General features: G+C 39.8%; 1 protein-coding gene across 14 annotated transcripts in view; it reads left to right on the top strand.

Moving 5' to 3' along the window:
- The window catches only part of LOC140639068 (transducin-like enhancer protein 4), a 142,378-nt gene that overhangs the window by 34,204 nt on the left and 81,918 nt on the right, over positions 1-26,256 (top strand). For 5 of the 14 annotated variants that reach the window (XM_072837469.1, XM_072837544.1, XM_072837461.1 and 2 more), the window contains exons 5-6: positions 1,308-1,370; positions 13,433-13,507. The exons of 1 other annotated variant lie outside the window; for it this stretch is intronic. In XM_072837469.1, coding sequence (XP_072693570.1) covers positions 1,308-1,370; positions 13,433-13,507 — 138 coding nt within the window. The remainder of the gene's footprint in view (positions 1-1,307; positions 1,371-13,432; positions 13,508-26,256) is intronic. 8 more of the 14 variants (XM_072837547.1, XM_072837528.1, XM_072837517.1 and 5 more) reach the window with 2 other exon arrangements.

The following is a 26,256-nucleotide window of genomic DNA, read 5'->3' as shown; positions in this document are numbered from 1 at the left end:
GCTTAGGTTTGAAACTTCCTTTATGGTGAATTTGTGTTTTCTCTTAGCTGGCAAAGTTTTTAAGGTGCTGGCATTTAAAAGATTGCATAGCCGCAAAGTCAAAAGGGTTGCTGATGAAAGAAGGAAACCTAGATTGCACAAGGAGAATGTCGCTGTCATTCTGGTAATGACTTAGCAAGAAAAAGAGCATTTTTGTCCTCTTATAAAATGAGAAACTGACCCTGGATGGAATTTATTTTAAGAATGTCTCAGGAATAGTAATTGCTTTACATTTTCTGCCTCTCAACACTTCTTGCCTGTCCTTCACCCCATCCTATCATTTACAATCTAAGCTACTTTGCATGTATGTGTATAGAAAAACCATGCATTTTACATGTCCCACCCTGAAGGATATAAGGAGCCATCTGATAATACAAATTAAGATGAACATCAGCAAAGCTCTGGGTAGATTTTCAGAGAAAAGTTAGTGTGGTAGCATTTCTTTCTTTTTAAAATTTTTTTAACTTAATTATAGCATCCTATTGATAAGCAATTTCTAGACTTAAAAAAATATTAGAGAATAAACCATCTCTTATCTGGTTGCTGGGGCTTTGCACATGTGTGGTGTTCAAGAATAAGTTATGTTCCTAAGATTAGTTTCCATGCAAATACAGGTCCCTTTCTGCTAAGTACAGGAAAATTTTATGATGGTGGGACACATTTGGAAATTTTCATGATTGAAGAATATATTCTGTTCCCCCACAGTGTAGAACTAAGGATCTGAGTTAATCAACTTTTTTGGGGTTGGTTGGGTGCTATTCTTTTGGGAGAATGGGGGAGCAGGGGTGTGCCTTGTAGATAATGTGGATTCCTATGAAACAAAGGCCACAAATGTAGACTCCAATGAGTTACTAACTGAAAGAATTTGAGATGGAGGGAAGAACGTATCTTTACTATGAAAACTCCTGAAAACTTGAGGTTTTAGGAAAAACCACATTAGAATGAACAAGGGTCCTGTTGAAGGCTTTTGAAAACTGATTTCCAGTCATGAGAATTAAATTCCTTTTTATGTTGTCCTGGTGCTTGCAGGTTGACTTTTTAAGATGAATGCTGGTTAATAAATTGTGCTATTAATGTGGCACTGTTGTCACTGCCTCCTTTTAATGGGCTTGCTGATGAGAGTTTTCCTCTTCCTTAGGAAATAACGCCAGCCAGAATATAAAGTGTGTTTTAATATCATCCTGTTAATATTTCGGGAATTTGTAACCAGCTGACTGTTCTCTTTATTGCTTTCCTTTCCTTTTTTTTTTTTTTTTTTTTTTATGCAGGCAGAGATTGTCAAGAGGCTGAATGCTATCTGTGCACAAGTCATTCCTTTCCTGTCCCAAGAGGTAAGGCAGTTGGTTTGAGGCGCTGGACTAGAAGGTGCCATTTTGGTGGTTTTGCAGAATAGGGATTATAGAACTGACTCTTTAGCCTTGTCAGGCTCTTGGTGTTTGTATGGCACATTTCTAAGATACAGTGTTCACATTCCAACTTCTACACCTTATTAACATTCAGTGGAATCTAATTGTGTTCATATAACGGAACATTTTCTAATGTGTGAAGCAAAATTCAATTGTTTAAATATTTTGCTGTCCTTGGACAATGTAGTGTTGCTCAGAATGATGACTGTTTTCCACAATGGCATCTAATAGGGTGGATTGAAATACTGCCCAGAAGGGTTCGCTCTACACTTTTGTCCCTGGACATTAAGAGTTGGCAGAAGACACCTCCATAGAAAGTGCTTTACATAGTTAACTACAAACTAATGTAACTTTTGGCTAGCTGCTTTAAAAAAGTTACTTACTACCTGATGAAGTCTTACCATTGTGCTTGCACTTGGAAAAAGATATGCAGTATGGACTCTGGACTCAGGCTCTGAGTACCACTGACTTTGCACGCACATTGCCGAGGCCTGTTGTGTAGTGCACCTGCTGCTGCTTGCTCAGCAGCAGTGGAAGCGTGTGCTGTCCGCAGACACACTCATGTTGGAATGAGAAAGTGCATTTCTAGTGCGTGGTGGCTTCCTCATGGCTTTTTCCCCTTATGTTTGCTCGCTTGCTTTCGGTCACAAAATTTAGGTGAAAGCACTAGAAAGAGATCATTTTTGCTTCTGAATTACTGAATACATCACTTGCTTAGGTAAGATCATCTGTGAGAGGGTAAGAAGCTAACTAATGAAATATTTGCATGTCTCAGCCATCGAGCATTGTGTCGTAGGCTAGAAGGCACTGAGTTACTTTCCTCCTCCCCTTCCCTTCTTTAGGTGTGCCATGGCACTGCTCTCCAAGAGAGCTGTCCATCTGCCTGGCCCTTCCTAGGTATGTGCTGATGATGTTAGCCTGCAACGAGTATTTGAGCAGGGGTGTGCCTCGTAGATAATGTGGATTCCTATGTGACTTCTTATTTGGTTTGAACTGAGTTAGACCTCGGTAACCATGGGTACCTTTCGTCAGATACATATCCCACTGAGGTGCTCATATTCACAAACCATGGACCTAAGTTAACATCCTGAATTCAAATGGTCTTCTGGACCACAAATAACAATAGATGAGTTGTCTTTCTCCCCCTTTAGCTATGACCACAAAACCACTACTCGCTATATCTCTATTTGCCTATTTCTGCTCAGGATTTGCTTGTGACTAGATTGGGCAGAGTGATGAGGGAGAGTAGAAAGGCCTGTTTGCATTTCTTTAGGAAGCATGGCCAATCCAGACCAGTGTGTGTTTCTTCTTAGTTGAAGCAGCTCTGCTTTATGGGGATAGAGGCTTGGGAAGAATGTGCGCATAACCCGCAGGGCTGTAACCATGCTGAGGTGTTACACCCCAAGGTAGATGGAGGAATTTGAACTATAACCGGGTATTTGCAGGCATAGACCCCTGTCTATAGTCACTGGTGTAGCTTAAAGCTCCCGTGGCATTTTTGCAGGATCTGTGGGGTTATATGCAGAAGTGGAAAGAGGTCTTGGGGGTGTTGGTAGAGCTGATTTACAAATTGGTTGTTTTCCCACCTGAGTTACATTGTTTGTATGAGCAAGCCCAGTAGGAAGAGAATGTGTAATGGTCGTGGTGCCGAACAAGACTGGACTGGAATGAATTAGCTAAGGAAGTTGTACCCCGCACAGTAAGGCCACGGGGAAATGCTCTTTTCGCTGCCTGAGGCTAGGAAGAGAGCCTGTGATCTCATCCCTTACTGTTTATTCCTCTAATACATTTGTTGGCATTTTAGTTGAAATCCTTGATTTGTGTGTAATGATTGACCTGTGTCGTGGTTTTCTAAATGCTAATTCTGTATATATCTTTTCTTCTGCTTACTTTGGATCTAATTGGCTCTTCTTTTTTTCAATTTTTTAATGTGTGTGTGTCTGTCTTTTAATGTGTGGGCCATAGACATGTTTCTTCCTGTCCAATCCAGGCCTCTCTGATGTTTTGTGTCTGAGCATTGCCCACCTCATTTCATCTCCTGGGCATTCTGTGAGCATCAGACTCTTCGCTTCTATCCTGAGGCCAGATGGACCGTAATCTGGAGGGAGGGGAGGAGGCAGGTTATTAGAGGAAGATGAATTCTATTTCCTGTCTCTTCAGAGGCATGGAAAATCACTCTTGCATGGCTGCTAGCGTCACTCGGTGCCAGGACTGAAGGCTCTTAATCTGATCTTTTAACACCGGCTCTCTGTGTGACAGTCTCACTGCCAAAACGGCAGCTGTGGCATTAGAATTTATTTTAAAATGTTTTATTTAAAAATTAAATGATTGTATTTAGAAAAAAGAAAAACATTCCCTGAAGACTGGTACATAAGGTATAGGATAGTGGTGGGAGGGATTTTTTTGGGAGTTTGATAAGGAGAGGTGAATTCACATGCTTTGAGAGGTCCGTTGTTAATTTAGTCCCCGTGTGCTTATTAATGACCTGCTTAATGCTGCTTGGGGCTAGTATACCACATTTTCTAAAATTTAAAAATATACTGAGTGACAATTATTAAATAAATTTATTTTGAACTGCCAGGGTTTTTTTTTAAAGAAATAAGTTGTATAATTGTAGTTCAGAAGCATTTGAAGTGTGACTATGTATTGCCGGAAACAATCATAGGAAAAAATATATTCTTGGTAGATTTCACAAAAACATTTTTTAGAGTTATAGCCAATTTATATTTTAATGATGTGCTTGTTGCACTCATATATGACAACTTCCAAAGTCCCAGGCATTAGACAAAGATAACTGCCAACTTTTGTCATTAAAGTGAGTATCACATAGTTTTGTTTCGTTTAGAGAGAGAGAGAGCGCGCGCGCATGCGAGCTTGCCACATTGGCACGAGTAGAAGAGGGAGGGGCGGAAGGAGAGGGGGAGAGAGAATCTTAAGCAGGCTCCACACTCTGGTGCCTGATGCAGGGCTCCATCTCACGACTGAGATCATGACCTGAAATCATGAGTCTGACGCTTAACCAACTGAGCCACCCAGGCATCCCTCACATATAGTTCTAAAACTTTTATAGGATCCCTAATACCAGAATTTAAAGAAACCTCATGAGTGAGTCCTCACCTGTCTAAGCTGTTTTTTTCTCCCACTTTCTTTTGGCTTTTAGGAATGGGTAAAACTGATCTATATTTGTTGCCCTCAGATTTCTTCTTTAAAAGGCAAATCTTAATGTATCAATCAAATCTCCTGCTTTGGGTCTCCTTTGCAGGGGAGGAGCTATAAATAATCAACTCCCCATTGGCAATTCCATAAGTAAGAAATGCCAGAATAATGACAGTTGGATCTGGGTCAAGCCCTGGCCTCCCTGCTACAAATTACATGGCTTACTTCAGCCAAGTAAAGCTGGGTGACATTTTAGCAAGTGGTTCACCTCTGTAAGCCTCAGTTTCCTCATCTGTACATTAGTTATAGCATGGGATGCATACAGTTACTTTGAGGATCACTTGGGATTATACACGTGCAGTGTAGCACACAGTAAGCTCCTCTTGATATTGGGTAGGGGTAGTGGTTGCTGCAGCAGTAGCCACAACGCTCTTGAGTTTCTTTTTTGAGAAGACCTGAGACCAGTCCTCCCTGCCCTTTTTAGTCATTGCCTTTGGAAGAATGAATTGGTTATCTTCCTCTCTTATGTCCTTCTTATAGAGGAAAAAAGTGTAAATTAAAACTGAAGCCAGGGCTGTGAATCAGCTAAAAATCTCAGTGAGGCATATTAGGTAGCCCCAAGGGTGATTCTCTTCTAGCTCCAAAAATTAATTTTCCAGTTTAGCAAACACCTGTCTCTCCCCAACCAACAAGCAAATCTCCAAATGGTGACAGCACTTCAAGGTGTTCAACCTGTAGAGCTCACCTCTGAAGGAGCAGCAGTTCTAGATGTGGTCTCTGTTTTGCCCATGAAGCTATCTAGAAAAACAAACTTCTTTTTTGAGTTATTTAAGTGGAAGCAGAACTGCTTTACAGTTGGTGGAGGAGCCCTATAGACTTGTCCTCTCACAACCAAGGCAAGTGATGGCGGAGCCCCCTGCTTTGGGGCCTGGGCTTACCAGTCAGTAACTGTTCTTTCATTGCATGTGAAAATACTGATTTAGTAAATGAAATAAAGAATTTAAATGCTTCTTTTGACCGCATTTAACAATAGTTCTCTGGTCATTCGAAATTTTAGGTTGTAAAAGGGAAATTAAGAGTGAAATTTCTAAGCCTTTTATTTTTATTCTTGTATTTACATAGAGAAAAGAGAGTATTCCAACTTGAATATTTTCTGGTGCACATTTAATTTTAACTCAAAACTTGGTTTTCGTTACCCTGTTAACCTAACTAATGAGTAGAACCAAATAGTGTTTTTCTCTAGAATTTTGTAGATTTATTTGGATGTTCTCCATTGTATTTAAATAGTAGAGAAGAATACACAAGTAGATAATGGTGATAATGCGTGTTTATTTATAAATTCCACTTCCATTCCAAGAGTAGCTATGATACCTGGACATACCATAAATTTGGTCCTTTTAATTTGATGGAAGACAAACTCCTTCTGTGATATGATTGTATCTTAAATGCTGTGTTTTTGGTACCTGGGTTAATATGGAACTGAATTGCTCTGAACCACATTTCGCATGTATAGAATAATTGTAAAGTGGAAGTTGAAAAATGTGTCACTTTCATATTGTGCCTGAGGGAGGAAATGAACAAAATACAGTGGTTACATGCACTGGTGGCAGTGTTCTCGCCTCATAATGGCACCAGGTTAACTCGTCTTATTGCTTGTTAACTTTGTAAGGAACCAATGGCTTGTGATAACATGGTTTGATGTAGGTGAGCTTGGCTGAAATCACCAGAGATCCCCTGATAAGGATGCAGTGACACCCGTAAGACCATCTTCAGAGATTGTTCATTAAATGCCAGCAGCCTTCACAGGACATGTCTGCACTCCAGTCAGGACCATTTTGTCAGTGCTGGTAATGTGTTATGACAGTGCTGTATATATAAGGAATGTCCTAGAATGACTAATACACCTACCTTGGGGCTTTAATGGATTTTGTCCATTTTCTGATTCTCACATTGGACAACCTTTCATTTAAAATCTGTTTTTTTTTCTTGCAATACTGAATGAGGCACCAGGGAGCATAATTCTGTCCCACATTCATGGTTTGGCCAATTGACTTGATCCATGTGATGTGCATTTTGGTGACAGTTGCAGATTTGGTGAGATCCTTATGGTGGCATTATGGCCTCCTTGCCCTCAGCAAGTAGATGATTCACAGGAGGGAGAACGTCTCTGCAGATTTCAGTATAGGCTTTCAGAGGCAGCAGTGCCAACCCTTATGTGTCAAAAAATTAAAGTGCATTTGAGAAACCGTATTTTTTCTTTGACTTTCAGTTAGGTGGCGACTGTATTATTACTGGAGCTAAGCTTTGAAATACTTTGATGAAGTAGAGCTTGTGATATCTAAAATGGTAGCCATAGCCATTTGTGGCTATTTAAATTAAAATTAATCAGACTCAAATAAAATTGCAAATTAAATTTCCCAGTGACACATTAGCGCCATTTCAAGTGCTCAGTGCCCACCTGTATGTGGCTAGTGGCCGCCATATTGTCAGCAAAGATTTAGAACATTTCCAACACTGCAGAAAGTTCTGTTGGAAAGCACGGACTTGAGAGCATATTGGATAGATCAGGCAAGAATGCTCTGTCCTCATGTGGGTGAAAACAGAAGAAGGTGAGGCTCAGTGGTCAGTAGGAAAAAGCTTCAGGCAGCACTTCCCAAGCTTTAATCCCAAGTTCCACAGCCAAAATTGTTTGGAAAACCCTGCAAACATATTCAGTCTCTGAGATTTGAAGCTCAGAGAAGACCTGCCATTTACCAGATGTTAGCCAAATTAAGCCCAGTGGGGTTTTTGTTTTGTTTTGTTTTGTTTTAAGTGATACCTAATTTCTTGTGGGACTGACCATTTCTTGGGATACTGTTAGGAAAGGCTGATTTGAATTTAAAGCTTATTTGTACCAGTACACTTGGTAGAATTGCTAAAAAAAGGCTCAGTAGGATTTTACCTTGACTCACTGGGCATGGAGTGACACTTTCACTCAGATTTGACCTGCTTAGCCATCCCTAGAATATTCTGTCTTGCCACCTAGAGCATGACCAAGGAGTGGCCAGAGGATGAGTGGCATAGAGTCAGAGGCCTGTGGATTGTTTAACCTGAAATTGAGAAAGTAAAAACAAACATGCCATATTCATGTATTGAAGTGGGCGCCAGTGGGGGAGAACGTAGAGGCAAGACTGGGTCTAGTGGGAAGAAGTTATGAGAGGTAGATTTCTAACTAGTATTAGAGCCATTATCCCCACATAGAAAAAGTTTGTTATGAGGTAGTGAGTTCCCTTCCAGAAGATATGATCAAGCAGAGACTTACGGACTACTTGGGTAGGGTGTGACAGAGGAAACTTATCTGCTGGATATAATAATGGCTTTTGGCCTGTGGTTGATACTGCAACACTACCATCCCAATCACTCAGCCAGGGCAGCATTTAGAAATCTATAGTAGGCTTTTGGAAAGGTAGAGAGTCTTTTGTTGGTCAGTTTGTTACAGTGCTTGGGCACTACTACTATTGGGGTCTCGTGATTTCTAGAGGCCTTTACCAGTTCTGAGCGAGTGGCTTTTTATGTACATGTGGATAATGAGTTCTGTGAGCAGGAAGGGCAGTTGGTCCAAATTCAAGTTTATCTTTCACCCTAGAGTATTGCATTAGCTTTCTACCTGTCCTTCCTCCTGTTGGTCCACCTTCCTATCATCCAGCTTCTTTAGTATTCTTACCACCCTAGGTCTTATCTTACTAAAATGCAGAACTGATAGCACTCGGCTGCTTTCAAATTTTTGACAAAAAAAATGCCTTACCAGGGGCACCTGGGTGGCGCAGTCTGTTTAGCATCTGACTCTTGATTTCAGCTTGGGTTGTGAGATCAAGTCCCTCATCAGACTCCACGCTAAGCACGAGTCTGCCTGAGATTGTCCCTCTCCCTCTGCTCCTCCCGCTCATGTGCGCGTGCTCTCTCTCTTTCTTTCTCTCCCCTCTTTCTCAATCAATCAAATTTTTTTCTTTTTCTTTTTTTTTTTTTTTTTTTTTAATGTCTTACCAGGATAAAGTCCCAAGTTTTCATGTCTTGCAAAGCCTGTCAGCATTTGGCCTCCTCCTGCCTTACAGATTTCACTTCCACTAGTACATGTTTCTATGGAGTGTGCCCTGGCTATACCCACAGGACTTCAGGCACTTGCCTATGTTGTCCTTTTTGTGAATATTTCATCCCCTTTAAAGTTTTTGCATGTGTGTCTTGCCATGCCTAAGGAGGCTTTTAATCCAACCTTGTTCCATCTCTCACAGCTTTTCCCCTTCCCCTATTCTTCTCCTGCAGCCCTACACGTTTGTTCTCTTCCTTGACAGACAAGCTCCTTTCTCCTCCAGGGACCTTGCCCAAGCTTTTCTCTCTGCCTGGCATTCTTTTCTCCTTGCTTCATCCACAGAACTCTTGGACATCCTTCATGTCTCCATTGGGCCGGCTTCCAGAGGGAATGTTCCCTCAGCCCCCACATTTCATGAGGTGTCTCCCCCATAAGTGATTGCATGACAGCTTGTAATTTTCTTCATGGAAATTATCCTCCGGTTGTAATTACTGAGCCTTTGAACCTTGTGAGGATTATTCATTCACTGAGTGTCTCGTTCATGAGTCCGTCTTAGTTCTCGCCCCAGTTGCCTGGCGCGCACAGTAGGTTCTTAATATGTAACTGAATGAATGAATAAGAAAACAAAACCTTTCCTGATGGTCCAGTAAGTATGCTGGGCACTCCTTCCTAGAACCTCCCTAGCATTTTATATCCTGCTTTCCTGTAGAGTGTATGATGCTCTGTGTCTGAGAGTTCTCTGAGGAGTAGTGGGGCCATTACTCCAAGTGCTTGCTTTCTCATTTCACAGGTCAGGAATGTTAATGTTGTTCGTTTATAGAAATCCTACTTCATTTTCCTACCTCTGCCTTTAACTCCCTACTACCCCTTTACTAACCCCTATCAATGAGGGAGGTAAGGGAAGGGGGGTAGGTATTAAAGAAAAATTCTAAGTTGTAATGTAGGGGTTTTTTCTTTTCATTGGAAGTACTATGTCTGTTGCCATGCCCTAAAGTATTGGCACAGCAGGTATGGTCATTGTCATCTCTTCCCCAAAACATACATTAAATACCTGTTGTACAACGTGTTGTGGTTTGTTAACGGTCTGTTTCTTAGCAGGCTTTGTTGGACTGATGACTTCTGTTGTTTCAGTCTCTTTCTTGTTGAAAACGTTATTCTCAAGACTTTTCCTAAACAAATGCAACAAATTTTATGATGGAAGTAGGCAAGTGATTTACTGTATATAATTTCATTTTAGTGGCATTTCCCCCTTCATCCATCATTGTAGTCCTTAAATCACAGTATTTAATTGATACAACTTATATATCATAAAATTCACTTAAGTGTAGAATTCAATGATATTTAATAAATTTACAGAGTTGTGCAACCATAATCATATTACAGGTTTTTATTTTAAGGATTTTTTTTTTAATTATAACTCAGGCTATTTTAAAAAATAAATTATTGGGCTTTTTTTTTTTTTTTTTTTTTTTTCTCTTCCAAATCCCAGTTAGAGGCCCTCTCTCCCACCTAAGGCTTATTGATGATAATCTTAGTACATTTTATTTGGTGGTACTGGTAGAAAAAGTTCCAATGGAAGCCCCTATATGAGGGAGCAGCTTGAGCAATAAGGGGCTATAGGATTGTTGCTTTTTGCAGATTGGGTCTAGAGTGGCTGTCACCACATGTGGTGAGATGGCAGAGGAGAGAAGCAGGAAGTGGGAGAGGAAATGAGATGCAGGGTGGAGTGGGAGGAGAGGAACAGATGGGGAAGGGGAAGAAAAAGGGAAGAGATGGCAGACGCAATGGGAAAACCATCAGGGTTCTAAGAAGATGTGAAAAACTTGCTGTATTTTCTGAGTCAGAGAGCTTATTTATTAAAATTGGAAATGGGAAAAAAATGCCACCTTTGGGTCAGTTAATGAGTATTTTGGGTTCTTCCTCCAGTGTTCCTTTTTCTCTTTAGTGATCCTTTGCTCCTTCTTTCCTGAGATGTGCTGCTTACAGTGTTACGATGTGGCTGAGTGAGCAATGTCCGGGTGTTTCTGGTGCTTTCAGAGCACACTGGGAGGAGGCATTCTTTGCCTTAGGGAGCTTCTGTTCAAAAGGTCCTTAAACAGCAGATGATTCACAGTTGTAAGCAGAAATAGGGAAGTAAAATCCTGAACTACAGGTAGAGTTCAGATGTGGTATTAGCCTATGGCCACTGCCAGGAGAGGAAACGAAGGAGCTGAATCATGACTTCTATTGTCATTTTAGCTTTTTAGCAAGAGTTTCTATAGGAACATCAGATGTCAGTGTTCTGGTTCACTGCTGTGTTTCTGGTTTTCTCAGTAAATGCACTTGATTTTAATGCTGAGCCAGAAAGAGATCCCCACTGCCCTAAGGCATCTTTGCCCATCATGGCAGTTGGAGTCCAGTTTATGAGGCAAGAGTTGAACAATCTTCATGGCAGAAAGGCCCTAGGTAGGTGTATTTTCTGCATATCTGTCTTACGGAACTATTCTTTGAATGCTTAATGTAAGGTAGATGATATTTCACTAATACAGTATGTAATATTTCAGTAGCATATAGAAATTGGACACGGTAAGAGCTTAAGAAGGCCTTTGTTGAATGAATGGATGCATGAGTGGAATGAATGATACAATTGTTGGATGTGTGTTCATGTGGTCCTTAGGCTTTCAGTTTCTTGAAGTTTTGAGCAGCCATGGCTGAATGTTGGAAAGTAAAAGGTGGAAAATCTCATTAACAGTTTCTGTCCATATACTTACTTTGAGTAGTAGAAAAATCCCAGAGTCATCCTTACATGTTGTCTTTTTCTCCGCTCTCCAAGTACTGTCCCTTTTCACTACTTGGACAATGAAATTGCTTTAAATCTAAACATGAACTGTGTGCTAGTAGGTTAGCATACTGGCTAGGGTAGCTTTAAGGAGAAATTGCTGTTACTGGTCATTTTTATTGAGCATGCCTCTCTGTTTCTTCTAGTGTCTTTATAAATCTTTAGGACTTTGACTTGCTTCAAACACAGAAGGAAAGAAGTTATTTCACTTTGGCAAATATTTTATTAAAAAGTAAGGGAATGGAGGGAGATTGCTAGATATCTAGACTTTGGGATTGTTTCTTAAGCCCTTGTTTTGAAAACTCTTAAAATTAAAAAAAAATCAAAGGTATCTAGTTTAATGTCTAGAGTTTATTAGAAGCTTAAAATGGAGTGATCTATTTGACGTTTTTCTTTACATTGGATTAGAGGCACAAAATACATATTTGTTTCTTTTTTTTAAATATTTTTAATTTATTTATTTATGATAGTCACACACACAGAGAGAGAGAGGCAGAGACACAGGCAGAGGGAGAAGCAGGCTCCATGCACTGGGAGCCCGACGTGGGATTTGATCCCGGGTCTCCAGGATCACGCCCTGGGCCAAAGGCAGGCGCCAAACCGCTGCTCCACCCAGGGATCCCAAAATACACATTTCTATTAGGATATCATGGGTGAAAATACCACACGTGGATAACTAAAGCAGTTTTCTTTTCCATCCTCCACATCCCCCACCAACCCTACACATCTGGGAGGTGGAAATATTGGTCACCCCAGTTAATCACAGTAACTGTGTGTATTTGAAAGTTTTGTAGTGTAGTACCACGTAGCTCAAGGGGGAATTTCATATCTAATTGATGGCTTAGCTTTTTGTGTGTATTAAGCAATATGCTAGCTAAAGTTTCATATTCACTTCAAATCAGTGGAGAAAGTTAGCTACATTTCTCAACTAGGATTAGTCAAAACAAGATTTTTCCTAGCCACACAGAGGAGTACCTGTCTCATAGTACAGTCTTTTTGGCTCTTCATTCACCAAACCTAGTTGAAAAAAAGTCCGAAGGAGACCTTATTTTAGACCAATTTCGAGAGTGTAGAAACTAGAATGTTCAAGTGTATTTAGTTGAGAATAATATTTATATTTTGGGAGTACTTGTGTACATTCTCACATATGTCCAGATGTGAAGGCGTGCCTCTACTTCATTTTTTTTTTTTTTTTTTTTAATTTACACAAATTACCTATACTCCTTTCTTGGTCATTCTCTTTAGAACTGCATCCTGGATAGAGGGAGGGATGTTCCTAAACGGTCCATCTTAGTTTTTCCAAAAGAAAAATACATGAAACTTGTAGCTTTTAGTTTTCTATTGTGTAAAAGAAACATCCTTAAACTTTACTGCTAGTCAAAGTTGTGCATTTCTAATCTCTTTTAAATACTCAGCCCTTCATAATTCCTTCATGACAGGAATTAAAACATGAACAGTTGCCACATTTTCAGAAGAAAATAAACATTTAAGTCTAAATGGCCTTCTAGTGCTTACTGTAACAACTAGCAGGAGAAATTTTAAAAATAAGTACTTCTAGGAAATATTTTCAGAATTTTTATGTAGATGGCAGAGAAAAGGGGGTACAGAGAAAGCAGGTGGGGGATGGATTGTGTTTGTTAGTATTAGTGGAAGATGCTGGGCCACAGAGCACCACTGACATCCAAGTAAAATTTAAGCTGCTTCTGCCAGTTGTAGGGGAGCATCCTTCATGGGGTTATAGTTCAATGCCCAGTTACTTCTCTGCAGCAGAGACCCAAATATACCCTAGACATTTAGTCAGCCACCACTCAGGGCTTTTATTTGAAATATGGAGACCCCTAAATCCTGTTTTGCATGTAATTGAAGTTAGAGGACGTGTTAGGAAAAGCTGTTCTTGACTGACTAGAAAGCAAATAATTGTATTCTGTTTCTGATCTTCATTTATAGCACCAGCAACAAGTGGTGCAGGCTGTGGAACGGGCCAAGCAGGTGACCATGGCCGAACTGAACGCCATCATTGGGGTACGTGGCCTTTCCATTTTAGCTCTGATCTTAGTGTGTGTCATCAGCTCGCTTGCTCTCTCTTTTTAAATTTTGTTACATCAAAGGGGCAAAAGGCAATAGAGGACCACAAAGTGAAATTCAGCACTTTGCCTTCTGTCTCCTGTGAAATTGGATGGCTACGTCAGAAACTTTGGATCACGTTCTCACCACTTCCAGTTGACATGTTTCCAGAAATCCACCCCTAAAGAGACTAGATAGTTCTTTTTCGTAATATTTCTTTTCTTTGCAATCAGCTCCTGTTGCTGGCCTAGGCCTGAAAAAAAGATGGAGATTGCCCTGATGTTAAAATGACCTGATTTCTTTGATCTTACCGCAACTACAGAGTACCTTAATGCTGTTTTTTGGCGAAATAAAATGTACATTTTTGTATCTCGCAGCTACTCTTCCTCCCCTGTGAGGAGTGGTTCTTAAAGGCTAGTGTCCATTTCTAGTAGGAATAATAGATGAAAGGTGTACCTTCTGGCAAAATCAGTGGCCCAGTTAGAAAATTCTTCCTGGTGATGATAGTGTTAATGTTGCATAGAAATCCTGCTGGAATTCATGGGTTTGGGCAATCCCTCCGACTCCACTTAGATTTTTGTTCTCCCAGATTGAGGTAGCAAGTAATAAGATAAGGTGAGGTATAATAAAGGTGAGAAATCTTAGCTGAAAAGAGCACAATATCATATCACATCTCTATTTATGCAGCTGGTACAAGCAGTTTCTTAGATTATTCTAATGAAGACAATACAACTATACTTCCCTTTCTCTGCCCCCTCCCAAATACTTTCTTTTGTGTATAGATTATACACAAAAGTCTTTTCTCTTTTTTTCCCTCAGTGTATCAAACACACTTTGAAATGCTAATTATTCCATTTACTTTCATTAAAATTCAAATTGCTGAGTGAAGATGCGGATAAGGGTCGCCTGATAATCAATCTGAAGTGAAGATATTGCTTCAATTATGCCTCTGTCTTTTAACAAGGAAATCACAACTCTGGGATGACTGGCGGTGGTGGTGGAGCAGTAGTCTGATTGTGGCTTGTTTTTTAATGGGCTATTTTGAGCTCTATTTTGTGGCTCTCTGACCACGAGAAAGTACTGGTAGTAAATTGGAAGACATCATAAATGGGAAGGGGCACCCTTCATTTCCTCAGAAGTGCGCCCTTGGAAAAAAGGCAGCATCAGAATCAGCTGTGTAGACTCATCTGTAGTATCCTTTCTACGCTCTGGGCATGGAGGAGAGATGAGAGATGAATACGTTTCACAAGTAGTTTTTTTTTTTTTTTTTTTTTTCCATAAAACTCCAGAAAATAGCATGTTACATTTTTTTAAAAAGTTGAAAAAGCTTTAATTTTAAAGTTAGGTATATATGTATAGTCCTGTCGTGTTTGCCTGAAGCACCCATTGCGTTCCCATTGGGATGTATTTTGGCCAGCAGAACCCCCCCCCCCCCCCAAGGTCACCTGCATTTCTCACCCACTATACAACTGTCTGCTGTGAAAGGAGAGAATGTGTGCAGGAGGAGAACTGATAGAGGAGCGTGCTGGGTCATTCTGGCTTATTAGTGTTCATTGTTCCTATGAACTGCTAAAATGCAAGTAGCCATTCTACCTTAGGAATGGTTGGCAGCTCTTTCTCTGGGAAACAGAAAGCTGTTTTGTTTCTTTTTTGAGTCTTATTAGTTGTGTCTGTACAGTGGAGAGATTAATCTAAATAAAAAACCCATTGTTTTATGTTGGATGTTGCCTCAAAATATGAGGGAAGATCTAAAACTCAGAACAAGGTTCCCTTCCCTTCACACATCAAGTATATTTTTAATGCTGTTTCATATCTATTTCATTTTACATACCTTTGAATGGGATGGCAGATTGCCTTTTTTCAGGGAAAGGATGATTTATTGGACTGTAGTCGAGTTACTGATAGACATATTGTGTATATATGGATTTAATTATTCAAATATAGCAAATTTAATTTTGTGACCTAGAAACTTACTTGAAGAAGTCAGAGCTGCATGCTATCAAAGCAGCACGTGCTGTTTGTGGATCTGGTGGGGATTCCAGATTATTTGTGTCGGAGCCAGAAATGGAGTCACAGTCACATAATCTGACTATTCTTAAAAGAAGATTGCAGAAATAGAAAAACACACCCAGCAGTTTTAGGGAGCCAAAAGCCATGTGAGAAGGAGGAGCCCCATTACAAACTCACTTGATGCATTCCTGCTGTTGCTCTTCTCTGTGGTGTGTGGTCTTTGTTTGCTTCAGCCCCTGTGATGCCTTCAGTCCCTAGTTTTCAGAGTTGGAACATTGTGGAATTTTCTGTGCACCTGCTGTCCTGTGTCCCCTTGAGCATGGCTGTGTTGGGAGGCAGTGCCATTTTGACTTGCTACCGAAAAGTGATGAGGGGCCAATTTTAGATTTTTGTACTTGGATTTGGGAATATGGTCAGCAATGACTTTCTCCATGGAGGGAATGAAAAATTTCCTCCCAAGACTGCAAAGATCCATCTAAAGCCCCTGCAGACAGACCTTCATTTGTTTATCACTACATATGTATCTGTTTTATATGTATGCATACCATCCAGACAAGTGCAAATGTTCCTAGATTTAATGAAATCTGATGAAGCACCTTTTTAACTCTGCAATATTATTCTACCTTCGTTGGTAAATGAGCCAAACCAGTGATCCATGCAGTTTAAATGCAAAATGCTGAAGTGAGCCCGAAACCTGGAGAGGCGGCTTGTTCTCTTGACAATAAGCTAGTTGTGTTTAATGGAATGAAACACAGTTATAATGATTTCTTTCACAGGTCATGTTCAGTTTAAAATTGTTGATAGATTGAAATAAGTTAAATATCATTTATCTTTTATTTATAAGGAAAAAAACCTAGGAAATTCCTGTGTTATTTTCTACAGTCAATTTTGTGTGTTGTTTTGCATTGTTCATATCTCACATTTCCTTGAAGCTTTCCCGGAGTTCCCCTAAATGGGCTGAGGGAATGTTATGTATCTAGTTTGATCTTGTCATGTGTCCTACTAGCCACTGTGTTTTTAAATTAGAATCTCTGCGAGATCACACTGTTGGAACAGCACACAAATTGTAGTTTTAAATCAGTAATATGATCTAATTAGAAATGATGTTTTCATTTCCTGTATTATTAAATTGAGTCATCTGACTATCTTAAAATGCTTTTTAAATCCATTACACTATATAATCAGCACATGCTGTGTGAATGTGGTTATGCTTAATAAAGGAGACTGGCTTGGAACCTCATAAGAATTTCACTAAAGAAGCCACCATTGGGGGAAAAAAAGTTTTGTTAGTATGAACATTGGAAAATAAAATATTTGGCTTGTAAAAATAGAAAGTGGGGTTCCTTTGGATTTCCCTGCACTCTTTTCTTTTAACCTCTTTGAGGGGGGAATAAAAGGTAGAAATATGCATTAAAAAAAAAACGTGCACCTGCGCGCGCACACACACACACACACACACACCCCCTTAAAGAAATTCTTTAAGAACAGGTATGCTGTGGTGTTTGTGGGAAATGCAGGTTAGCACAAGAAATGCTGAACCTCAATTTTTAGCAGTGACATTTTAATGATAGGAAGTCTGCAAAATTATTTGCCATCAATTGTGAAGGCAATAACAAGCCTTGGTGGTTTTTCACACTCTCTGTGTTAAGTGCTTTCAGAATGACAGCGTAAACTGTGTTAGAGAACTCCAAGGAAGTAAAACTGATTAAAATGTTCATGCTTGAATGGTGCTGATGGAATAGTTCATTTGGACTTTCTCTACCTCCTGCAGCTCAAGCTGAAATATTAAAATTCAGTGGATTTAAATCTCTCTCCTCTCAGCTCAGGAAAAAAACATTACATTTTAATAGGTTTTAAACCCATAATTCATTGGTTTGGAGCAGCACTATTAAATCTATTTAAATATTACTTGTATTACTAAGGAAATGATTTAAATGACTTTGCCTTTACCATCCTGTGTGTTTGAGTTAGTTTAAAAAAGGGAAGACAATACCTTTGGGGTTTTTTTCTTACTCTTAGCATTTTGTTTTATTGTCCTTGTCATATGATTGGCCCTTAAATTATACACACACACACATACACACACACACACATTTCAGATTGGCATTTTGGCAGAGGGTCTTGCGGTATGACAGTTTTAAAACGTATGTCCCTCTTTTTCCCTTATAGATTTCATAACTGCCATTTTAAGTTCCAGAGTGATTTAGATATGCCACTGTGGTAATTTTTCTTGTTGTCTTTTTAAACTAATTAGCCATTAGGCAGAAAAACTGGAAGATAAAAGTATGTGGGTATTTAAAAAAAACCGTGTGTGTGTGTGAGTGTGTGTTCCTTCCTGTCTGTTATATCACAGCTTCCAGTAACACAAAATTTGAAATACAATTAAAAATACTTCACTTTCGCAACAAAAGCATAAAGATATTAAATATCCAAGAGTCACATTTTCACCCTACCTCTGTATTTGCTAATAAAGGGCTTGTTAGAGAAGGTATTATGAATTTTGCAATAGTTGTCCTGTTGTCCTCCTTTGGGCACAGGTATCCCCAGGATGCTGAAGCAGTGGTGTCCCTCCTGGGCGCCTGCATTCTCGCAGTTCCCTCATTCCCCTCGCCCCCCTTTCTCTCTGGCCATTGCCAGTACAACTATGGTGTTTCTCCAGGCTTGATACCTCCTCCCTTCAGCCACACTGTGAAGCTCTTGCATTTCCCAATGCTTTTGGTGGGGAATCCCCCCTTCACTAAATACTTGAGCACTACAAAGAGGGAGGTTTTTACACCTACCCCATGGGGTAATCCTGGACCCACAGGCAAATGGTCAGTGACATGACCCCCCCCCCCCATGACTCCGTATTTGGTGGGCAATACGGAGGTGCTTTGGAGGTGCTTTCTGCATCGCTCCACAGAGGGTCCACAGAGGGTCCCGGCCGGAGGGAGTTTCAGCTAGCTGTCCACGGTAGTCATCAACTCAAGGTTACATCCTTGTTTTGAATTTCCGTTCTTCCCTGATTCGCTTTCCTTAGGTCTCACTCCTGTCCTGGGATCATTTATTAAAATTACCTATAGCCAAAGGCCCTGTCTATCTACCTTTGGAGGAACTAGGAAAGCCCAGATTTTACTTCATCGGCCCCAAGCTCTTCCAGCGGGATTTCTGGTGTAGGTAGGCAGTAGTACTCGGAGGCTGGAATCGTTTTTTTTTTTTTTTTTTTCTGACATGAGTTCTGTGCGTAAAACATTTTTCTTTAACAGCTCAGCTTTTACATTATTTTTTCAATAAATGGCTTTCCCATAAATTTATAGGCGAGCTTCCCTTTCTTTTTTTCCTCCCAACTGACTACTGTTGGCATTTTCTAAATGTTTGTTATATGGAATGAATTTAAAAACAAGCTCTGAAGTGGATTTGTCTTTCATCAGATTGTTAGTCCACCTTTGTTATTGTCTTTACCAGGCAGTGTGCCTGGAGTTTAAAGGCTTTATGAAACGCCCCGGCCACTGGCTGCATGAGGGACACAGCTTGTGGGGGGAAGGCTTGGGGGAAAGGAGGCTGGTTTTCTGCAGTTGTTTGGCTTGGCTCACCTGCTCTCACAAATATGATAAACCCGTGGTTGCACGTAAGCCAAAGCAGTTTTATATCAAAAGTCTATGCATTCCTCTGTATCTTAATGTTGGTATGCCTGCCCCTCACCCTTTTTTTGTTTTGTTTTTAACTGATTCATTTACTGTGGATCAGGGGGCTACATTATTGAGTGATGCAGTCATAATCTAATCTTTGTGCTACAATTTGATGAGGCTCTAAGAGGCAGTAATTTCCCTTCTCTCATAGCAAAGACTCTATTCATATATTTAAGTAATGTTTTTTTTGTTTGTTTGTTTTAGCTCTGTCTCCACAACAACTCCCTCAGAAACCTGGAGAAAGGAGAGGACTTCTAATTTGTTTATGGTGTATACTCTGTTAATTTCTGTTACCTAGTTTTCCTAGGAGAAATTTCTAGAAGCTAGTCAGCTTCTTTCCTTTCTTTTTCCTTTCCTTTTGTTGCTGTCACCCTGAAGTACTACTCTCTTTCTTTCTCTTGAGGAAGGAGCTCTTCTCTCCCTCCTTCCTGCTAATACATATATTTCCATAGCTCAAGGTAGAGCTCAGCACAACCTGTGACAAGAGTTACAGAATGTGTTTGGGTGGAGGCATCTGATTTAGGTAAAGGCCCGAGGGCTTTGCACTTCCACTACTTAGGAGAATGAGGAGTTTTCCAGATCTGTAATCCACACTTCATTCATACCAGAGCACAGCAGGCTGAGCCTGTGTAGGGGCGCAGGGGTCTGGGTGGAAGAGTTAACACAGAAGAGCAGGTTTCACTCAAGGTGAGTGAAGTTTGCAAGGTAGCTTGCAAACTTACACTTTGTTATCCCTTTTTATTGGTTAGTGGTTTGTTTTGTTTTACTGTTTTGCATCCCTTTTTCTGATTCTTTTGTTGAAGGCTTGCTAGTAACATCACTATGGTTGGTGGCGGTGGTGGTGGCAGCGGCAGCAGCAGCAACAGCTTCCAGGTAGCCAGACACGTCTACCTCTGCCTGTGCCCTTCAAAGCTGAGAGAGAGGGAGGAGGCAGGCTTACCCCAAACAGACAGTTCAGGGGTTTAAGGATTTAGGATAAAAAGGACTACTGATGTGTGTCCTCCTCAGAGCTCCCTAGAAAATCCATTTGGGAATCTGCTACCTAAAAATGCGTTTGTGATCTTAAGTGTTTTCCTAAGGACCTTTGTGAAAAGGTTAGAACCTTTTATCGAATGGTAATAATAATGATTACATCTACTCCTTCATTCGTTCAGCAAATATTTGAATACCTTCACCAACTCATATTAAAGGGGCACATTTTATGTTCTCTTTGAATGATATTTTTAAACATTTTCTAAAGTGTATTCTGAGATGATCTTCAAATTACATTTGAATCATCTTCATTAAAGTTTTGGTAGTTGCAGGCTTTCTGGTGTTGCATTTTACTACACATAATCAATTTTTAACACATTTTAATTTTAATAAAACTTTAGTTTCCAGGGACAACAGAATAAAGAGAAACAGTAGAAAACATAATAAAAATGAGGCTACATACATTTATGAATTTATATTTTTTATATTTGGAATTAGGATTCTAGCAGTATATATTCATTATTGATATTCTGTGTATTTCAAAAAGATTTATCGAGGTATAATTTATATAAACTGAAGTGGACCCTTCCTAGCATACAGTCCTAGGAGTTGGACAGCCGAATATAGTCATGTAAACTACCACCACTGTGGAGTTAGAGAATATTTCTCTCTTGCCCCACCTCCCTAAATTCCTTTGTTGTGTGTAATTAATTCTGTTCCCTACCCCAGCCTCGGCACCTACCTATGATGTTTTTTCTCCCATAGAGAACCTTTTTTTGAGAATGTCCTATACACAGAATTATGCATTGTATAGCCTTTTGAGTTTTCATCTTCCTTTACTGTAATGCATTGGAGATTTGTCCCATGTGCTTGTCTCTATCCCTGGTTCCTTATATGGCTGAACAATATTCTCTTGTGTGGATGGACTGGTTGGGTTATGTTTACTCCTTCAGGGACATTTAGGTTAGCCATAGTTTTTTGTGATTGTGAACAAGGTCCCAGTAAATATTAACATACAGATTTGTGTAAGTTTTTATAAGTGAAAGTAGGATTTCCTTTCTTCTGGGTAATTACCTGGAAGTGGGCTTGCTAAGTTACATGGCTAGTGTATTTTGAATGTAACTGACCTAATATTTTCCATAGTTTTCTACTCTAACTAACACGTTCTGTGGGAGAAACTTTGTTCCATATCTTCAGCTGCATGTGGAATTGTAGACTTTTGGAGTCTATTAGCCATTTCTGATAGTTGGATGGTGTTACTCCTGCTTTTCTGCATTTCTATTAACAGCTAAATGACTTGTTGAGTGCTGTGCTTACTTGCCATCTATCTTCTTTGAGAAGTTTCTGCTCATATCTTTGCCTCTCTTTTTCCTTGAGGTGGTTATTTTATTATGAAGTTCTGGGAATTTTTTAAAAGAAATACTCTGGATGTAAGTTCTTTATGTATTTTGCAAATATTTTTGTCCCAGTATGTAATTGTGCTTTAATCTTTTTTTAATAGTATCTTTTTTTATAATTTATTTTTTATTGGTGTTCAATTTACCAACATACAGAATAACACCCAGTGCTAATAGTATCTTTTGAAGAGCAGAAATATTTAACACTGAGGAAATCAAATTTATGAATTTTTTTCTTCATGAATCTTAACTTTTGGTGTTGTCTCTCAGTAATCTTTGTCTTACCCAAGACCACAAAGATGTTCATCTAGAAGTTGTATGTTTAGGCTTGTGATCAAATTGGAATTAATTTTGCTTATGGTAGGAGATATAGGTCTGGTTTCTTTCTCTATCTCTTTCTTCATATGGATCTTTGATTCAATTTACCAACACATTTGTTAAAATAACTCTTTTTTCCATTGAATTGCCTTTGCACCATTGTTGAAGATCTGCTAATATATATATATACACACACACACACACACACATATACATATACATACATACATATGGGTCCTCTTCTCAACTTTGTTCTGTCCTGTTAAACTGGGTGTCTGTTCTTTTGCCAATGACACCGTCTTGATATCTGTAGCTTTCATTATCGATATTCCCCATTCCATTTTGTGCTTATTCTTTGCCGTTCTTGCTTGTCTTCTTTACAGTATCCCTGAGAACTTGGGTCTTCATTGTTTATGTCCTAGAGACTGGCTGATAGAAGAAGGGAAACAATCCAAGCTCAATAAAAAAACCTCTGCTATCAAAAATGGTATCTCTTCTTCCTCCAGACTGTTCTGTCGAGAGTGACTACATTTTTTGTCTTCCCCTGGTCCCAGGTATTCCCTCCCCTGGTCTCCTCCAGCTTCCTCCTGATAGGGCTTCTTGTTAACACATTTGTCTCTCGATGCTTTATCCTACCCGCAGCAGCCAGAGTGATCTTCTGAAATACAACTTGGATCCTCTTGCTCCCCGCTTTTAAAACCTGTCTCTGGGGCAGCCCGGGTGGCCCAGTGGTTTAGCGCCGCCTTCAGCCCAGGGCCTGATCCTGGAGACCTGGGATCGAGTCCCACATCGGGCTCCCTGCATGGAGCCTGCTTTTCCCTCTGCCTGTGTCTCTGCCTCTCTCTCTCTGTGTCTCTCATGAATAAATAAATAAAATCTTTAAAAAAATTAAAATAAAACCTGTCTCTGAGGGCTGCCAGTTTTGCTTAAAATGAAGTCTAAATATCTTACTGTGGCCTACAGATTTCTTCATGAGCTGACTGCCCACCTCTCTGACTTCACATACCACTCATTCTCTTTATTTGACTGTATTTCACCCACAGTCACACATTGGCCTTTTTCTTCTGTCCGTGGGTCACCCTAAGCTGCTTCTTGACTGTGCATCAGCTCTTCCGAAGGCCTGACATGGTTTTCCTAATGCTCCTTAAAGTCCCTCTCCGATACCTCCCGAGAAAGGACTTCCCTGACCAGCAGGCTTTAGTAGCTCTTTTTTTTTTTTTTTTTTAGTAGCTCTTTTACCCAGTTCATTCTCTGGCCAGTTTACCGGCTCTGCTTTTCTCACAGCATTTACCATTTATTTGTTTGTGAATGCATCACACTCCCTTCACTAGCAAGTGAGATCTTGTTCACTTGCCTGCCATGGTGCCTAGACTCATCGTGTTCGATAAATATTTGTACAGTAAGTCCTCGGTAACTATTTGTTCAGTAAATGTATAGTAATTTATTATATTTAATAAGTACCTGTTAAATGAACAAATACTCTTATTTTGAGCTATTTTTGCATTTTGACACACACACACCCCCCCCGCCCCCCAGCACAGAATTTTGAGAGGAAGTTTGACCTGGTAAAAAAAAAATCCACAATCCTGAGTGGCAATTGTAGTATGATCTTATGAATTTTATTTAACAGTTCTCACCTTGTAGGGTGCATGGCTGGGGTAGATAGCCAATAAAGTACTATCACTTTTCTAACCTAGTATGATTACTAAGCCTCTTTGTTTTGATAACTATGGGTTTTTTATTTTAAAACTAGAGGGCCTTTGTGTCACAGTTATTTCTCTAGATTTACATCCCTGGGCTTATATTCTTCTCTCTAAACAGGTAAGTAAAAATAGCAAGTGTTTTTGTTTTGTCAGCACTGTGTTAAAAATTCACATGCATTATCTCGTTTAATCTTCACATCAGCCCCGTGTGGAAGATAGTATTATTCTCCCAACTTTACAGAAAGTGAAACCAGGGCTCTGAAGGGGTAAAGGCCACACAGAGGAAGTGGTGGAACTGGGGTTCAGACTTAGACCAACTTCAGAGCTCACACATTTAACCATTTTATTACACTTGTCCTTTATTTGTTCCCCTCTGTTCTTTCTTCTTTTATATGAGGATCAATAGTCTCTTTATCCCAAGATCCACTGTAGGAGTGTCCAGTGTTTAGTGCCCAGAGCTCAGTGAGGGAAATGGAAATTGGGTGTGCCTGATGCACATACTAATTGGTTTGCCTAAGTGGTCGGAAGCTTATTATTGCATAGATCATCTGGCTACTCCTGACTCATATTGTGTTTCTCCTGGTCTGTTGTAACTTACTCTCATATGTAAGAATCATAAGTTGTTCTAAACACAACTTTTAAGCCTAGGTTCGTGGTATTTTAAACCTACATCTTTGGATCTTCTTGGATTTCATGCTTGGGTATTAGGCTGTCCATTAGCTTCCCAAAATGTTGATGAAACTATGGGTGGGTGGAAGGGATATGTACATTTTCTAGAGAAGAAATTTTGGACCTAGTTTCACAAAAGGTCCTATAACGCAAGAATGTTGAGCCTGTGTTTTATGGGAGTAGAACTGTGCCAGATCCTGATGTGAAATAGTAAAATACCTGGTGGAGTACATGCAGCTAGAAAACAGTTATCTATAGCATTAAAAGGAGACATTGCTAGACAGTTGTTCCAGAAACTGGAGACCAGGAGTTTATGCTGAATTTGTTTCTAAATATTGCCGAGGGGATGGGGGAGTTCCTTCAACTGTCGATAGTTTAAAAAACAAAAACAAACAAAAAAAACCAAAGCTGCACTTGGATGAGCTGCACTTATCATAGGTACTATGGAAAACAAGTTAGCCATGTTAAACTTTTAAGCTTTAACTGACAGTTAATGATAATGGCTGCTTGGGATATTGTTTATATTAAGAGGAATTAACTGGAGCCAGCAGCTGCCTTCGTATAGTTGTATTAAAAAAAAAAAAAAAAGTAAATATTCCTTCAAAATATTTTCCACTTTATTAGTTTCCTATTTATACAAGCACCCTTTATAGTTCTGGGGCACAATGATGATTAAAAACTGGTCCCTGCCTCTTTGGTGCTCATGATTTCATGGGAGTGGTAGATCCAAAGATGGATAAATCATGTTAATATTAAATCACAATCCAAGCACCAGGGTAGCAGTTACCCAGTGAAAGCGAGGTGTGAGGTTAAGCAAAATTATAGGCAGCAGTGGTGGAGGAAGGGGATACTGGTAGAAGAGGACACTAGAGGGCCAGTGGCCAGTCAAAAGGCACTAAATAAATAAGGATCTGTGGTGATTGCCAGTATATCTGGGGGAGTCCTTTTTGAAATTATTTCATTGTCTTACGATAAACTGTGTACTTTTTTTTTTTTCTGCTTTCATTCTCCATCTGGTGAAAATCTTGTCCATTCTGCTTGTGAATAACAATTACTTCGTGGAATGTAGTAATAATTGCACACTGAAATTATCATGTTGACCTAATAAGCAAGAGTTAGCACTAACCTCTACACATAAACCTTTTAAGGAAAACTAAAAATGGTATATTCTTTTTTTTGTTTGTTTTGTTTTTAGATTTTATTTATTCATGAGAGACACAGAGGCAAAAATGGTATATTCTTAAACCCCTTTTAAGGCAACCCCACAGTTCTTCTGTCCCTTGTGATTTTCACAAATTGTTTTCCCTTGATAAATTTATTAATAAAAGGGGGATAATTTATTTAGGCACCTAGATACCTAGCTTATCTTCTGTGACCAGCAGAGCTGGTGCCACTGTGGCTCTGAAGCAAAGTGGCAGTTATGTATTTCCACCCTCCCACCCCCTGGGTCTTTCTGGGTTGATCATAAGCAATTTGTAGCTACATCTCTGCATAAATGAATCTCTGGGAGAAGGAACTGTTGCAAGGAGAAGTTTAAGCCGCTGCCTACTTGTATTAAAAGCTCAGAGGTAGTTTGGGTCTCTTAGCTAATAGCTCAGTCTGGCCTGTGAGTAAAGATAGATGGTCAAGGCAGGTTTTGTTGGTTGTTTCTTGCAGGCTGAGCCTACCTCCTGCTGTGGACCCTCCAGGTGCTCTGTCCAGCATTCTTCACAGCTAAGCTGTGGGCCTATCCATAAATCCATGAGATATAAGGAGATCTCTCCCTCTTTTTTTTTTTTTTTTTTTCCCCTGAACAGAAAGACTCATAAAAAGAAAATTGCCCTCTTTCTGTATTTGAACATGGTTGTGTGAGGATGAGTTCATGCTTGGAGCTATGGCATCCATTTTGGTGTGGAAATGGGATATAAGAGGGGCCATGAGAGCCAGAGAGATGATGATGTGAAACCTCAACATGGCCAGGTCATCTGACT

This window comes from Canis lupus, chromosome 1 (assembly GCF_048164855.1).
Source record: "Canis lupus baileyi chromosome 1, mCanLup2.hap1, whole genome shotgun sequence".
NCBI classification, from domain to species: domain Eukaryota; kingdom Metazoa; phylum Chordata; class Mammalia; order Carnivora; family Canidae; genus Canis; species Canis lupus.
The sequence above is the reverse complement of the archived record's forward strand: the minus strand, read 5'-3'. Positions and strand labels throughout refer to the sequence as shown.